Source organism: Podarcis raffonei, chromosome 8 (assembly GCF_027172205.1).
Source record: "Podarcis raffonei isolate rPodRaf1 chromosome 8, rPodRaf1.pri, whole genome shotgun sequence".
Classification (NCBI taxonomy): Eukaryota; Metazoa; Chordata; class Lepidosauria; order Squamata; family Lacertidae; genus Podarcis; species Podarcis raffonei.
Genome location: NC_070609.1, coordinates 27,769,763 through 27,785,881, shown reverse-complemented (window position 1 = coordinate 27,785,881; position 16,119 = coordinate 27,769,763). Strand labels below are relative to the sequence as shown.

The 16,119-nt window shown below is 40.9% G+C and overlaps 1 protein-coding gene across 1 annotated transcript in view; it reads left to right on the top strand.

Annotated features, from left to right (window-relative positions):
• Positions 1-16,119, top strand: part of MACO1 (macoilin 1) — a 63,325-nt gene that overhangs the window by 16,245 nt on the left and 30,961 nt on the right. The window contains exons 2-4 of the mRNA XM_053398743.1: positions 10,923-11,064; positions 12,232-12,358; positions 14,592-14,715. Coding sequence (XP_053254718.1) covers positions 10,923-11,064; positions 12,232-12,358; positions 14,592-14,715 — 393 coding nt within the window. The remainder of the gene's footprint in view (positions 1-10,922; positions 11,065-12,231; positions 12,359-14,591; positions 14,716-16,119) is intronic.

Sequence of the window (16,119 nt, the reverse complement as noted above, 5' to 3'; positions counted from 1 at the left end):
CAGCTGCCTCAGCAGGAAGGAAGGAGCATTGCCCAGGGGCGTCCGTGGCTTTGGATTGGCCTCAGGAGCTTCCTGCAGCCAATCCGAAGCCACGTCAGTGTCGCAGAAGTCAGTCCCCACGTGGTGAGGCCTCTGTGCCGCATCAGTTTAGCGTGGGGACTTACCGAGCGGGTGTCAGGGTCTGCAAAGTTTGCGGGCCGGATTAGCGAGTCTGGTGGGCTGCATCTGGCCCCGGGCCTTAGTTTGCTGACCCCTGTTCTAAAGGGACTGAATACTCAGGCGTAACATGTGGGGGCTGTGGCCCCAGGTGCAATTTTGAGAGGGGGCACAAACAGGCACCTCCACAGCAGGTTCCTTTATCGGAGCCTGGCTCAGTGCCAGAAGGAGCTGCACCTTGGCTGCAGCACTTGTGCCTGTTGTAGCTCTACCCCCCGGGTCAGGCCTGACCCGGGAGATGATAGCAGGCAAGTGGGCGACAGCAATGCTGCCCATCCTCCTTGGCTGTGGCACACCTCGCACCTGGCGGCAGCAGCTCTGTCATTGGGTCACTTCTGACCCAGCGGCGGAGAGCAGAGCTCCTCAGCTGTAGTGGCTCCAGGTCACATTTGGTCCGGCTGGCGGAGAGCATCCCACTTTGGCTGCGGTGAGGCCTGACCCGTGGTGGAGAGCAGGGGGAGAATGGACAGCAACTTCCCCGCCCCTCTCCTCCCCTGAACTGTGGGCATGGGAGGGCGCCCTCCACACTCTACCCTCTCTTGGGGGCGCACTCCTCATGCCCGCCCCAGGCAGTGCATGCATATGCTCCATGGCTGTGAATACTGACTGCTTTGAAGTGGATGGACCTTTTCTTTAATTCCTCAAGGGTAGTTCATATGTATTGGAAACTTCCCAAACAGAATAGTAAGGGAGCTTTCAAAGTCCTTCTGTGTAATGAATATCCTCTGTTAATAAGGCTTTTGTCACAACCATCACATCACAATGCCTAGATAGATCGATGACATGTTAGGTCTGAGAATAACAAATCTGTGCTGCTAAAAGCTGAAAGAACCTCCACTGTGTGAATTGTAGTATCACAGAATTATAGACTTGGAAGGGACCCCGAGGGCCATATAGTCTAATCCCCTGCAATGCAGGGATCTCAATTAGATCATATAAGACAGAGTAAGGTGCAGTAGAAGAATGTGCCGGATAACAAGGTCTAAGTGCACCAGGAATAGATAACCTGTGTCCTTCCAGTTGCTTCTGGACTCCTGCTGTCATCCGCCCCAGCCAGCTTAGGCAATAGTTGGGTCAGGGGTAATAGGAATTCCAGTCCGCCAGTGTCTGGAGGGTCACAGTTTGCTGATCCAGGCTGTAGCTGTCATCGCCTGCCTATGCATTAAGATCAATGTCTAAGGCCCTGTTTTCTGACCCATCATCATGAACTATTAGATAGGTGGGTCATAATCTCAGCATCTACGAGTGCCACAGGTTAGCTAGCCCTGTGTTCATGATAATGCATTGAGAGTAACAACAAAAACTTGAGAGAGGTCAGTCAAGGAGAGCATGCTGGGTGGGAGGGTGACAATGCAAACAACTTACAGATGACTTGATTAATGAACATTCAGCCTGATTTGTTTGTGGGGAGATTAGATGACATTGCATCAGGCAAGTGTTATCCCACACTTTCCTGTGCATTTCCCTGTTACTTTCCTTATGCAGTCTGATATTCCAGGGAAGCGGGTTTGTTTCCCAAGAGCTGTGAATCAGCTTGAATTTGCTGAGATGTGACTGAATCCCCCAGAAAATAGTGACAGTCTGCAAGCACCCTGTATGCTGTGATTCTTTGCTATAAGTCCTAACAGAATGATTATTACATTGCCAAGCAAGATGTTTTGCTGTGGGCTTAAAGCAGGCATATCCACAGATGTCAGTGTGAAATTATCCTGCCTTTACTGGGCAGCAGTGAATGAACATATACTAAGAAATAGTTATGCCTGTGGAGTGATGAATGCCCTTCTTCTGGCACTGTTTGCCTATCAAGTGGACCATGGAGAACAACAGGCTACTCTCCGTTGTGAACAGTGGGCCCTTGGTTAGGGCAATGGTTGATGTGGGCAAACAGTGCCAGAATTGAAGACATTGCCATTCTACCTACTCATTCTTTCACTCTCAGCATATGACAGAAGGTTACAAAGCCTTAAGGAATTAGAAGTAACTGCATGAACATTGCCCCTTCCTATTACATATTTTTGACTTCTGTGATGTAGGCAACAGGTTCGTAGCACACTGACTTCATGGGAAAAGCTCTGTGGTACACAACAGGACTGGGGAAAATCACTTTCTGATTTTTGATGCTTGTATTAAGGATATACTTCATTCAGCTCTTGCACACAGCTTCATCTTACATAGATGGCCTCGGTCCAGTATACCTGAAGGAGCGTCTCCACCTCCATCGTTCTGCCCAGACACTGAGGTCCAGCGCTGAGGGTCTTCTGGCGGTTCCCTCGCTGCGAGAAGCCAAGTTGCGGGGAACCAGGCAGAGGGCCTTCTCGGTAGTGGCACCCGCCCTGTGGAACACCCTCCCACCAGATGTCAAAGAGAAAAATAACTACCAAACTTTTAGAAGACACCTGAAGGCAGCCCTGTTTAGGGAAGCTTTTAATGTTTAATAGGTTGTTGTATTTTAGTGTTTTGTTGGAAGGCGCCCAGAGTGGCTAGGGAAACCCAGCCAGATGGGTGGGGTATGTATGTATGTATGTATGTATGTATGTATAAATAAATAAATAAATAAATAAATAATATGATTATTATTGCAATGGAATAAAATGGTACATAAAGGCAGAGAAGGTGGGGAGTGCAACCAAAGAAGGGAGAAATGAGATGAGCATAGAAAAGAGAATGGAGGAGGAATCTGAGCTCCAGAGAATTGCTGTAAGTGCTGCTGTTTAGGGTGCCTGCACAGAGCCTGCAGGGCTGGTTTTCAGAGGAGTGTGGATGATTTAGGTGAGAGAAACTGCTACCTGCTCAAAAGGGGAAGGTTCTGCTCATTTATTCAGCAAAGTTTGTGATCAAAATGCGTAATAACATTATTCAGAATCTGCATTTTTAAAAAAATAAATAAATTTTATTAGTATTTTCCACACAACAACAACACGAAAGATATCAAAAAATAACAATACACAACACACAAAAATCAACATTTAAAAACTAAAGAAAGCAGCAACAGCAACAAAACCAAATCCATATCTTACAAGTTAATATTATAAACAATAAAACAACTACAAGACATTGACTTCCACCAATCCCACAGCACCACCTTTATCTCTCATTGTGTCTTCCTGTTTTCCTGTTTTCTTTATCATTTCTATCCTAACATCTAGATATAAATCCTTCTTTCATATCCTTTCACTTCACAAGGTTATTCCAGACTCAGCCAGATTTCTGCCCTCAAACCTTGACTTTTGAGGTATTCATTTAGACACTCCAATTCTTTTTTTAACTTCACTTTTTGGTTTTTGTCTTCTTATGTCTGTCAGTTTGGCTAATTCTAAGTATTCTGAGAGCTTACATAGCCACTCTCCCCTAGTGGGTAACTGATTCACTTTCAAGTACTTAGCCACCAGGATTCTTGCTGCAGACGTTGCGTATAAGAAAAAATTAGTTTCGTCTTTTGGAATATCGTCATTTAAAATTCCTAGAAGGAATGCCTCTGGCCTTTTACTATATGATATTCTTAATATTTTCTTTATTTCTTCTGCAAATTAAGCAAATCTAGAAACCAAGCAAATCAGTCTTCTTTTCTCAGGCCTCTATTTGTGCCCAGAGGAGGCAGTTCCTAATTTAGTGGCTTTTTCTTCTAACTTGAGGGAATAGGATAATTTTATCCTGGTAAAGAGGAGACTGTGAGGATATATGATAGTCATCTTCAGATATCTAAAGGGCTGTCACATGGAGGGTGGAGCAAGCTTGTCCCCCCCCCCCCCCCGCTTTGGAGGGTAGGACCTGAACCAACGGATACAAGTTAGAAGAAAGGGGATTCTGACTAAACATCAGGAAGCACTTTCTGGCAGAAAGAGTTGTTTGACAGTGGAACAAACTCCCTCAGGAGGTGGTGGACTCCCCTTCCTTGGAGGTTTTTAAGCAGAGGGTGGATGGCCACCTGCCACGGATGCTTTAGTTGAGATTCCTGCATTGCAGGGACTTGGACTTGATGACCTTCAGGGTCTCTTCCAACTCTATGATTCTATAATTGCTTGTTTGCTTGAAGTAATATTCAGAAAACATTGTTCTGCGTTGCTGTTCAGGTTTACTTGCAGGGCTTCCTTTTTTTACTTCCTCTGGCAAGCTTGCTCATACTGTATAAAATTTCTTCTTCTTCTTCTTCTTCTTCATTGAATTTGTTAGTCATGCCCAGGAAACACAAAGCTACTAAAGACCAAACAAACAGGCAAACTTCTGTCCAACATAGATACATTAAGACCAAGAGGAAAAATAAATACATTAGAAACATCCTGCCCACTTCAAAAAGGTCATAGGCAGTTAAAGGCCCAAGGCCTGGTTATAGAAAGTTTTTGCCTGGCACCTAAAAATATATAAGGATGTCGCCAGGCGAGTCTTCCTGGAGAGAGCATTCCACAAGGGAAGTCACTGCAGAAAAGGCCCATTCTCTTGTTGCCACCCTCTGGACCTTTTGTGAAGGGGGCACATGATGAAGGCCCTCAGATGGTGACTGCAGGTTCTGGACTGTTTCATATATGGAGAGGTGGTCTTTGAGGTACTACAGTTTCTTTATCCTGCTAGACATGTTGTTGCTGCTGTTGACTCGAGATTATGCCTAGAACCCATATGCAAATATAATATTCCTGATCTACTGACCTAAGAACATCAGGGAGCATGTTGCAGCATATTGGTCCTTCCTCCACCTGTCTTTTGTGCAAATTCCCTCTCTTTTTGCATTAATTAGTGCTTGTATAGTGTTGTGTTTGTGTCAGCGCAGAGTTATAAACCAAATACCAATACTGTGTTAAAAACAATGGGCCAGATGACCTAGAGCCAGTGGAAAGCTGCTTCTCCCCCCTCCAAGGAAGAACATCATGGAATGAGGGAGATTAGTCTGGCCCCATCCTTCAGCCAGAGAAAGGACAGCTCACCTTGCCCAAAAGAGCACTTTGTAACAAGAACTAGTGTCCACTCGCTTATCCACACTTCATCTTGTCCTGCTGAACAGCGATGCAGGTACTTTAAATAAATACCATAGCCATTATTAAAGATGTAGCACTATGCCATGTTTAAAACCTACCATGGAAGGAGAGGGCAAGGGAGTTCATGAGTCCTATGACACATTCCCAATCTCTTTATAGCAGTTAAGAAATTGGGAATGCCAGGTCTGCACTAGACTTCATATAAGCAGCTAAGAACTCTTATTATGGCTACAGTTATTTTGGTGGAGCAGGACAAATCATTGAAGTATGCACATGAAACCGGAGCCCAGGAGGTGGGTTACATTTGTCCAACAAGTATCTTATTACAAGATCATTCTCCGGCAATTGTATAAGGTCTTATAAACTATGCAGATAAAGTTGTTTCCATTCTGTTGTACAGGCTTCCGGCACGTATGGTGGCTTTTAGACATTATCTTGGAAATAAGAGAGCAACTCTTGAAAAGCAAAATAGCATTGTGCATATTGTTCAGGGATTGCCAGTGCTTGAAAGATAGGGAAGGCTCTCAGTAATAGGTGGATGTTTGCTAACTGCTTGAAAATATCTCAGTTTTAATTGCTGTTGTAATGACCAAACTGGCTCTTCCTTTATTGTGTAATGTGTATTTCATTCCCTCGAAATAATTTCTTCAAACTATTCGCAGGAACTGGATGGAGTAATTATTCTGGTGAAAGAATGTGAGATGTCATCAGATGGGAGGGGTACTTTCTGTTGTGCTCAGGCAGTAAAACGATCCTAGAGGGTTGTTCAAGTTTATGAATTAACTTTTTGTATCCCATGCAGCCTGACTTGATTACTTGGAGTGGGCAGGGGTTATACAAATAAATTAAGTTAATATGAGTTTTTATTTGTTTTTAGTTGACTGTTAAGTTTGTTATGCAGAGTTCTTCCTGAGATCCATGCACTGAAGGTCTCCCTGTTTACTTCTAGTAGGCCCACTGGAAAAGCATAGAAGAGTAATACTTGGCTTACTTGCCAAAGTCAGACATAATGCCAAACAATTATTTCACACTGCCTGGGTGAGCCTTAGGCTTCTGTCCTCTCTCCTTCCCTCTCATTGCCCCATGTTTTATTTTTGTGGCAAACTGCAGCTTGCCATTGCATCCAGACTAGTAAACAATAATTTGTGCTTGCCCTCCAAACCAGAATTGGAAACTACAATATGATTGTGGGGGAAGAGGCAGAGAAGGAAGCAAGTGAGCCTGAAGTTCACTCACGTAATGCCAAGCCATAGTGGCCCAGTCCTCATGTAAATCCATCTGTTATCCTCTTTATTTCAGTTTGGATAGAGTGCCTGTTGTCAGCAAGCCTTTCACAGGCAACATTGTAGTACTTATTTCTGTACAGAAATAAACCTGTTGTTCACCAAGGGTAAATCTGCTATTGATGCTGTGATTAGCTGCTATAAGTTTTTATTGGATTTTTAAAAATTGTTCCTATTTTGCACTTTCTCATATGGCAATAGCAGTTTAATTGTTCCTATGGATCCACGTCCTTTAAAGGACTTGCAATAAAAATAGACCTCATCCTGGATGCAGAAGGAGAGATAAGGCGCATGGGAGCAGCTACAAAGTTTAGTTTCAACTATTGCTAGCCTGTTTTAGGCCATTTATTTTGGAATATCAAAATATTAACTAAAAAGCAGAGCCCTACCTTTTAAAATCTGTGAAATGCAGGTAATTGCGGTGTAAATGAATCTAGAAGGCTGAGGTGAGCCTTTATCAGTGATGTGGTTTGCACATAACACCAAGTTACAGTTTAGCCAAAGTGTGGTTTGTTTGAACTTTGAAGCCCAGTGGAGTAACCATAGTTTGTTTTCTGTCAGCAGCCCACAATGTGAAACCACATTTTTTGGTTTATGAACCATGGCCTGTTTTAACTATGGCTTGGCATTATGCCTGAACCTAACAGCCTTACTTAACTATCATTTGTTTGACCCCCACCATCCCTGATGCTTGCCAAGCTACAGAGGCATGAGGCAACAGCATCTGGAAAACAAACCAAGCTTTGGATAAATAACCCATGCCTGCTTGCTTTGTATGTGAGACAACTTGTGGTTCTCTGAACAATTGTGATCATATGCTGTTTGAAAGTTAATCCAGCAAAGATACTACATGGCACCTTGCATTAGGAAATAAGCATTGTCATTAATTGGTAAACAGTGACTGTTTTCTGAGGTACTTTTCTTTACTCTGAGGTGGGGCATCTTGCTGTGTTTTAATGAAATAAGGCTATTGTTAGTACTTAGCTTCATAGTTTTTCACACTTTCTGCAGTGCTGGTATGCAGTGTAGCTGCAAACAGTTTTATCCTTCACACCAACTTAATTCTCCGAACTTTTATGAGAACTGAAGTTTTTGTACTACTCTTATAAGCATGTGACAGTTATGGACTCCAAATTGCTGCAAATTGACTTTGGCATTGTCATCCTCTGATTTTTATGTGGAATTCAATTTGGGGCAAAAATACAATACTTATGCATCCTTTACTTGTGCAAAATACAAATTATGTGAGCATTGCAAACTTACGCCCCAAAACTGTAAACCAAAATTAACAACAGTGACAAATATACTTTCTTTCTAATTATGAAAAGAGCTGCTAGCTGAATCTGTTCTCTAGAGTAGTGCAATATGCCTCTTTAAAAAGGAGCAGAAATTTTGCTTTGGCCGCAGCGTAAATATACATCTATACCTAGGGGCACACCATCTGGACCCCAACTTGTGGTCCCCATTGAAGCCTCACTTACCAGGGGTTTTGCATCTTCCAGTGAGATCTGCCTCACTTAACAGGGTCTCAGGAAGGTTGCATGAAGCCTCTGGAGACCTCCATGTGATTTCATGGGGCTCTCATGAGAATCTGAAAGCTGCCACAGCTGCTTCTCTTTGCTCCTCCAGTGGTGGTGGCATGCCTGCAGAGGCACCCCTTGAATTCCACCTCAGGGGGAGGGAGGAAGCGAGGGAGAAGGCGGGGAAGGGCAGTGGCCCTGTTCACATGTCACAGTAAGCCATAGTTACATACACTGACTGCTTTCATATGGCATGATAAACCATAGTTAATGGTTTACAGTAATTTAATTGTGAAGATAGGTCCTGCTTCACTTCCCTCTGAGTGAGAGCAACAAAATATATTCCTGGTGTAGCATCCAAACTAGCAATTTTAGTTTGTTTTGCTCCAAACAAGCCATGATGTACATCAAAGCTTTTTGGCTCACCAGTATCATGCTGTGTGAAAGCAATCAGCATGTTTGTAACTTTTATTTATTTACATTTTTATCTGTTCATTAACAAAAAAATCTAGGTGGTGTACAGTTGTGTTTTAAAAATCAAAACAAAACAACGACCTTAAAACATAAAATGCAGCATGGACATATCACAACCAAATTTAAACCAACATCAGCATGAAACTGGCAACAGAAAACAATAGTGCCAAAGATCTATAAAGCTCTAAAACTTAAGTAAACAAGTTTTAAAAAATGTTTTCAATTAAGTAATGCCATTTTCTTTTTTTTTCTTTTTTTATAATAATATTTATTAAAATTTCAGAGGAAATACAAAAATATAAAAAAGGGAAAAAAGAAGACAAAAAAGAAGACAAAAAAATACAAAATACAGAAAAATAAAAATAAAAATAGTTAAAAACAAATCAGTCATTCCATATCCTATCTTTCATCTGCCTATTTCCCTGACTTCCTCACACCTCCCTTTTTTTGTATCCTGATTCAGTCATTGTTTCAGCAAATCCTTTATTTTATCTTATAACCAATTAATTAACTCTATACATCCTATCCATCTTTCACCATATTCTGATGTTCAATTTACCTTACTTTATTTAACCTTATCTTACCATAAAATACCTTAACCTTATCTTACCATAAAATACCGTAAAATACCTTAAAACTTAAAAACTTAATACTTATTTATCCTTATATCATTTCTGCTAAAGCCAGACAATTTCATTCCAACATTCTCCCTAATATTCATTAGTTTTACACTAATTCCCAAAATAAAAATTTTCCTTTATAGACTCTTCCAGTTTTCATCCAACGTCCCTTCTTCCTGGTCTCGGGTTGTGTCAGTCCTTATTATCCAATTCCATCTAGTCCATCAACCTGGTAGTCTGATATCGGAGGCTCTTAAGTCTCTTCCATGCCCCTTCTGCAGATCTTTTTCTTCTTGTTTATGCTTGCACTTTTCCTTGTCTTTTGTTGGTCTCTTTCTTAGTTTCTTTCCTTTCTCCTTAGGGAGTAGGTCTCCGGGGAATTTCCATCCATACTCATGTCCATCTCCCCACGTCAAACCAGCCCATTCCCCACAGTCCCACTCCCCACAGTCATCAATATCATCCAAAAGATCTTTAACAGCATATTTCAAAATCTCTCCAAAGTTGAGATCCTCCTCAGCTCCAGATTCCTTCAGGCCTAATTCAAGTTCATTCTTCCAAAACAGCGGCTTATACTCCTGCAGGGCCTCGGGTCTCACCATTTGTGTTGCTTGAGGTAGCACCGTAGCTTCCTCCATTATTATCTGCCCTTGCATTTGCCCAGTCGAACCAGTTTCCTGGATTGGTCCCTGTATAATTTCTAGGTCAATATTCCCTATTTGTCCACATTCACTAGTTGCAACAGTCATCAAATCCAACTTCTCATTCATCAAATCCACCTTCTCATGCAACTGCTCCAGCAAAGCACTTGTCTTGCAAAAAGCAAGCACCAGGACTTCTTCCAAACACATTTTTATTCAAGGTCACAGTCTGGTCCCACGATGTTAATCTCGCAGCTGTGAAATCCCCAAGTAAACTGCAGCAACAATTTGACAAGCTCTCTCTAGAGGATACAATTTCTATTTGTGTCCATCTTTTTAAATCATGTCCAACAAAAGAAAGTTACTTTCAGTTTTCAAATATTTTGTTTCTTTAGAATGCAACAGGTAGCAGTGGAATCAATTTGTTTCTCTTTTTTCTTGCTATCTGTCAAAATGTTCCATTCACAGTCAATGAACGTCTCCGATAATTTCTGTCTCTGGCACCCCGTTCCCAGGTTTGAGACGGTGGAAACTTATTTTCCTTTACTCCCTCTCCAGCAGGCTTGAACAGTTTAATTTCCCCCCCTTTTCTCCTGCTTCCAAGGGGGTTTTAATGGTTATAAATGAAGGAAATTTTGACCTTTGTAAAGCGACTTTCCAGGCTATTAGCTTACAAGATTTTTGTTTCAGTCTATTTACAGAAAGCGGAAGGCGGACTTCCTGTTTTGAACCTTCCCGCTTCGGTGCCAAATTAAAATATTTCTTGATCCAATTTTCCGTTTCTACTCACGGGTACTTGTTTAGAATCCAATTGTCGACAGGAAAAAGTCAGCGCTCTCCGGCAATGGCAATGCGGCTTCCCTCCGTGAAAATAGCAGTCAGTTCGCAGCACCGCGCCGATCACCCTCCTTCGCTCCGGAGCCCCAAAATGGGGTTCCCCGCGAATAGGGGAGGCGCTCCTGGTGCTCTGCCGAACCCCACGTTCCCAGGCTTCTTCCACCTGGGATTTCTAGCGGGTCCCCACCTAAGTAATGCCATTTTCAACACACTGCCTCTTTCCCTGAATATTACATCTTCATGTAATAATAGTGTTACCTCAAATGTATTTATTTTCAACAAGAAAAACATGTTCCTTTGACTGCTTTGGTAATGCCTATGTATGCTAAATTAATGCTTTGCTTTCTTTTTTTCTCTTTCTCAGTACATTTCTGTACCTGAAATTCCTGGTAGTTTGGGCCCTTGTGCTGCTGGCTGATTTTGTTTTGGAATTCAGATTTGAATATCTGTGGCCATTCTGGCTTTTCATCAGGAGTGTTTATGATTCCTTCAGATACCAGGGATTGGTATGTATAACATAAAAGTGCTGGTGTGTGTGTGTGTGTGTGTGTGTGTGTGTGTGTACCAGTTTTGGTCACTTTCACATTAAACCCTAGCTTAGTGAGATGTGATGAGCTTCAGTAAACCTCAGGATTGCGTAGTTTACTTTTCTTCCTCCTGTACTGCTAAGATGAGGAGTTCAGAAGCTTTTCCTTAAGTATGGTTGGTTTGTGTCATCAGGGTCAAACAATAGTTATTAACTATGAAGCCAGTCATTTTAATTATTGTACTGTACTCCTTTTAAAGGTTTTTTAACACTGCTGTCCATTGCCCTGATTTTGCGAGAGGGTGGTATATAAATACTTTTATAAATAAATAAAAATAATAAATAAAGCTGGCTTTTAAAAACTAACTGTAGTTATTAACCACAGTTCCGAATCTGGATGACATGGCAAGCTGTGGTTAAGCAAAAGCAAAAACGAAAGCTTCTGCGCATTCCCTCCCAGCTGGTCTGAGACCAAGTCTTGCTGCAGCTCGTTCCTAATAAACTGTAGTTTGTCATAATATGTGAATGTGGTCGTTCTCTCTAAGCCTAACCACAGGGTTGGCTGAGAGGCTAAAATGGAGCAGGGGACCATGAGCTCCTGGGACAAAAGTGCAATCCATCAATCAATCAATTTCACAATGGTTGGCATGATTTTTCTTCACTAATGCTGTTGATGGAGCAGCAGGCTTGCACACTGCAGGGATACAAAGACTTCTGATAAGTATGTTTTTGCTCAAACTGCAATAACTTAGTCTTCAGACACACTTTTGCCATCTTTGCTGCTACAGGTAGTCCTCTGGATATAGTGTCAGAAAGACCACTGTGGTGACATAGGGCCAAACAACACATGACAAAAAGCATGTGTGTGTGTTTTTAATTGTGTGTATCTGGTTTGTGTGATAAGTTAAGGAGTGACTGATATGAATCTATGGTAAAAGAAATGCCCATTTACAATGCAGTTGTAATCAGAAACAATGGTAACAGGAAAATATTGATAATAAAAGACTTGTCATTCATATAAAAGATTCATAAAAAAATTAAAAGCTTAAATAAGAAACCATTGAAATGCATTGTTTGAAGACTGTTCAGTGCAATTATTTTTAAATTTTAACATACCCTTTCTTCTGCCCCTCTCCCTTTTCTGTAGGCCTTTTCAGTATTTTTCGTCTGTGTAGCATTTACATCAAATATCATATGTCTGCTCTTCATACCAATACAGTGGTTGTTTTTTGCTGCCAGCACGTATGTTTGGGTACAGTATGTCTGGCACACAGGTAGGTCACATTCATTACACTTAACGGTAAATGTAAATCTTAGAGCATGATGCAAAATAATGGTTACTGATTATTTTCTCAAAAGCCACATGTAGTCACAGTTAGATCAGCCTACTGTTGCTTAATTTGGTAGTACCGAATTCAAATTGTCTCTATATATTTGAAATTAGTCTTCAAATATACAATGTAGCCTTCAGGTTTAACATTTCCCAGCCCTCATCAATATTGGATATGTTTTATGTGTTTGCTGCCATGGGCTCTTTTGAGAGGTAGGATGGGATATAGATATAATAATATAATAAAATAAACAAGCTTGCTTATGTGAGAATGAACTCTGGAGTCCAAGGCCTGGCACTCAGTGTATTGTGAACTGCACTAGAGCATTTTTAGCGTTAGGGATCTTGGTCTTTCAGGGTGTGCATTTTCTTCTTTCTTTCAGGGCATACTTTCCACATTTACTTGCATGCTGTAGAACTTACGCATTGCATAGGATTCTAGTGCATACTCTAAGTTACATGCTCAGATCATGCAGGACACTGCTCTGCCTGTTGAATCTCCTGGCAATCTGCAAAATCTGAACTGTGTCTTAGAACACATTCCAGGGGAAACTTCTACTAATTGGCAAGTTGTCTTTCAGGGACGTTTGCCTACTATGACTGCTTTTTTTCTTACTTAAGAATCTTAGATTTCTGATAGATAGTTTGCAAACATAAGGAGATCTCCTCGAGGGAGATACAAAATTGTTTCATACACATACTTATGATGATGATTCATATGCTACTAGCAGCACAGCACCCTTTCCCCATAACTTCTTCCAGCACCGTGTTGATAACAATTGGGTGCAGAAACCATGTAGGTGGCTTTTTAAATAGCCACTTGTTTGGCTGCCTGTGGTCAATGAGAATTGTCTCCAGGCAACCATAGAGAGCAGCTTTGGACAACTGGAAGTGTGTTGGTTCTTTAAAGCTGTTGATGTGCCACAAATAACTTCACATATTTTTATTTAATATGGTCTGAAAAAGCCTTTCAGGCTTGTCTTATATGCAGTGAGAAACCATTGTTTTCCACTACAAGAATGAATAGTGATGCTGTCTCCTGTTTCATACCTGCAAGGAGGAGACACTTTTGATTTTAAATGAACCATCATTCCCTGTCACATTTGTTATGCAACTCTCATTTCTTTAAACCATGGTGTGCTAGAACAAAACCATGGTTTGAAGGTGGTTTGTTCTCACCAGCCCTAGTTTCAGCAAACCAAGTTCCCTGGTGTCACAGGAGCCATAGCTTAGTTTAAAACAGAAAGTAACAGCTTTCAGTCTCCTTCTTGCGGGTGTGAAAGATGGCGAGAGAGAGCATGCGCTTTCTCCTAAACATACTATTTGTATCAGACAGACCCTTCAGTGAACTCTCTTCAGTGACTGCTGAAAACATTTTAGCTTAGACAAGGCTACCCAGATGTCTAGAATGCTGATGTGTTTTTAGTTGATTGATGGTTTAAATTTTTTGAATCTTTTACGTAGTTGTTTTAATTTTTTTTACTAATAATATTGCTTTTTTCTTTATATAAACTACTTTGAAGATTTTTACAATCAAGCAATGTATAGATTTAAATAAATAAATACTATGACACCTCAACCTGTGAGAGGTCTACTGCAGGTATTACCAGTCTGCAACCATCACCTGAGGAATTTCATTCTGCTGCTCTGTACTCTCACATTCACAAATGTAATCTAGTTCTTGCTATGAAAAACTTGAGATAAACAAGGTGGGATTTGACTTTGTCCAACTACAATGGATAATCAACAATATATTTAATTCTTCTAAACAGCAATAACAAGTTTACTCAGTCAGTTGGATAATCAGAATAAAATAGACAAAGTGCTGTTCTCTAATTTATGGAAGCTAACTTCCCCCAACCACTAAATGAAAGATTCAGACCTTAAAGTCATATATATATATTTGTTAAGGGAGTACTAATTTCCTTATTTTCCTAGGACTTCACCTTTTCTTCCAATCTATTGTCTTCATTTAATTTCTAAACACCTTCAAACTGCTTACAGAACACATCTCCATAGCCAGCTGGTTTCAAAAGGGAAATGCATTTTAGTTCTAGCTCTATCATAACAAAGCTTTTTATTTTATTTTTCTTAGTTTATAAAAGCCATGTCTTAAGACTTCTGACTTCCTTTTGGATGTTTATGATGCTTGATTTCTGCCTGTCTGTCTCCAACAGAGAGGGGCGTGTGCTTACCAACAGTATCGCTGTGGATACTATTTGTTTATATTGAAGCAGCAATTAGATTTAAGGATCTCAAAAACTTTCATGTAGACCTTTGTCGACCTTTCGCTGCACACTGGTAAGTGTTCCTTCGCTGTCACTGTTTTTCTTTTTCTTTGTAGTATTCTCTCAGATTTATGATCTCATCTGTTATTCCTAAGCAGACTGTACTTTAACCATGAAAGGTGTCAAGCATGTTACAGCTGCATTTGTGAAAACTTAATTCTTCAGAGTTATTTGAACTGAATAGTGTGTCATAACAGAGGTAGATTTTTCTGTCAGCGTGGCCAGGTGGGGGAGCTTCCCAGACATTCATGCTGAACCCTCATAAGCACTTTCGATAGATATAGCAATGTGCTGCTTTTTAAACTTGTGGTTTATTCATGGGCTATTTGCAAAAGGACTTTTAAACAGCAATGCCTGTTCCCAATAACAGAGCAGACACACAGAGTAAAACTTACCAGTTGATGATCGGGGGTAAAATGGAGGTTAAATCCTGCTGCTTTGGCAGGGCAGCTGGGGCACACAGCCAATGTAGAATCAAGCCCTATGCAACAGCTGGTACAATCTTCTCATCAGAATGACATCAGCTGATTAGTGAGTAGGCCTCATGAGCCAAATTTGTCCCCTTGCAGGCCAAGATTGACACATAGGCTGGAGCTTCCCTACCCTCGGTTTAAGCCCTAACCCTATCCCCTGGATAGCTCAGTCAGTTAGAGCGTGGTAATGGCAAGGTTGCAGGTTTGATCCCCTGCATTGCAGGGGGTTAGACTAGATGATCCTTGGGATCCCTTCTATGAAGTGATCCATCCTCCAGACACCTATTAATTATGGTTAACTTTAACCCTGACTTAGTGTGGAAGGATAAATGTTCACCATCTATTATATAATGGTCTGAAGACCTTAATGGCTTTACAGTACTACATTTGAATGTACTTTCTATAAAAGTGCTATCAACTTTGTTTGTATACCTGTTTAGATATTTGGATGACATATATTGATCTGTGTGTGCAAATTAAGTTTGATGTTTTTGTTGTGTTGTGTTTCTTTGTTTGTTTTTTTCTCCCCTTTTTTGTTTGTTCTTTCTTTAATAAATTGGGAATAAGAGAATTAGTTTAAAAAACACCATTGCTTAGCATGATGTGTGAACCAGGCCACTGTACTAGTGCTGCTTGTGATTTCTCCTTGCAATTTTACATGGCCAGTTTGTGCTGTGTATTGGGGGACTTTTACATATTTAATTTGGCTTTTTTACCCAATATATAATTTCCTTTTAAAATTGCTGCCCATTACCCAACAGCTTACCTTCTTTACATTTACAATTTTAAAAACTTGGTTACTGAATTTATTTGTCACTTTCATAGTGGCTAAAGGTAAAGGGTAAAGGGACCCCTGACCATTTGGTCTAGTCATGACCGACTCTGGGGTTGCAGCACTCCTCTCGCTTTATTGGCCGAGGGAGCCAGCGTACAGCATGACTAAG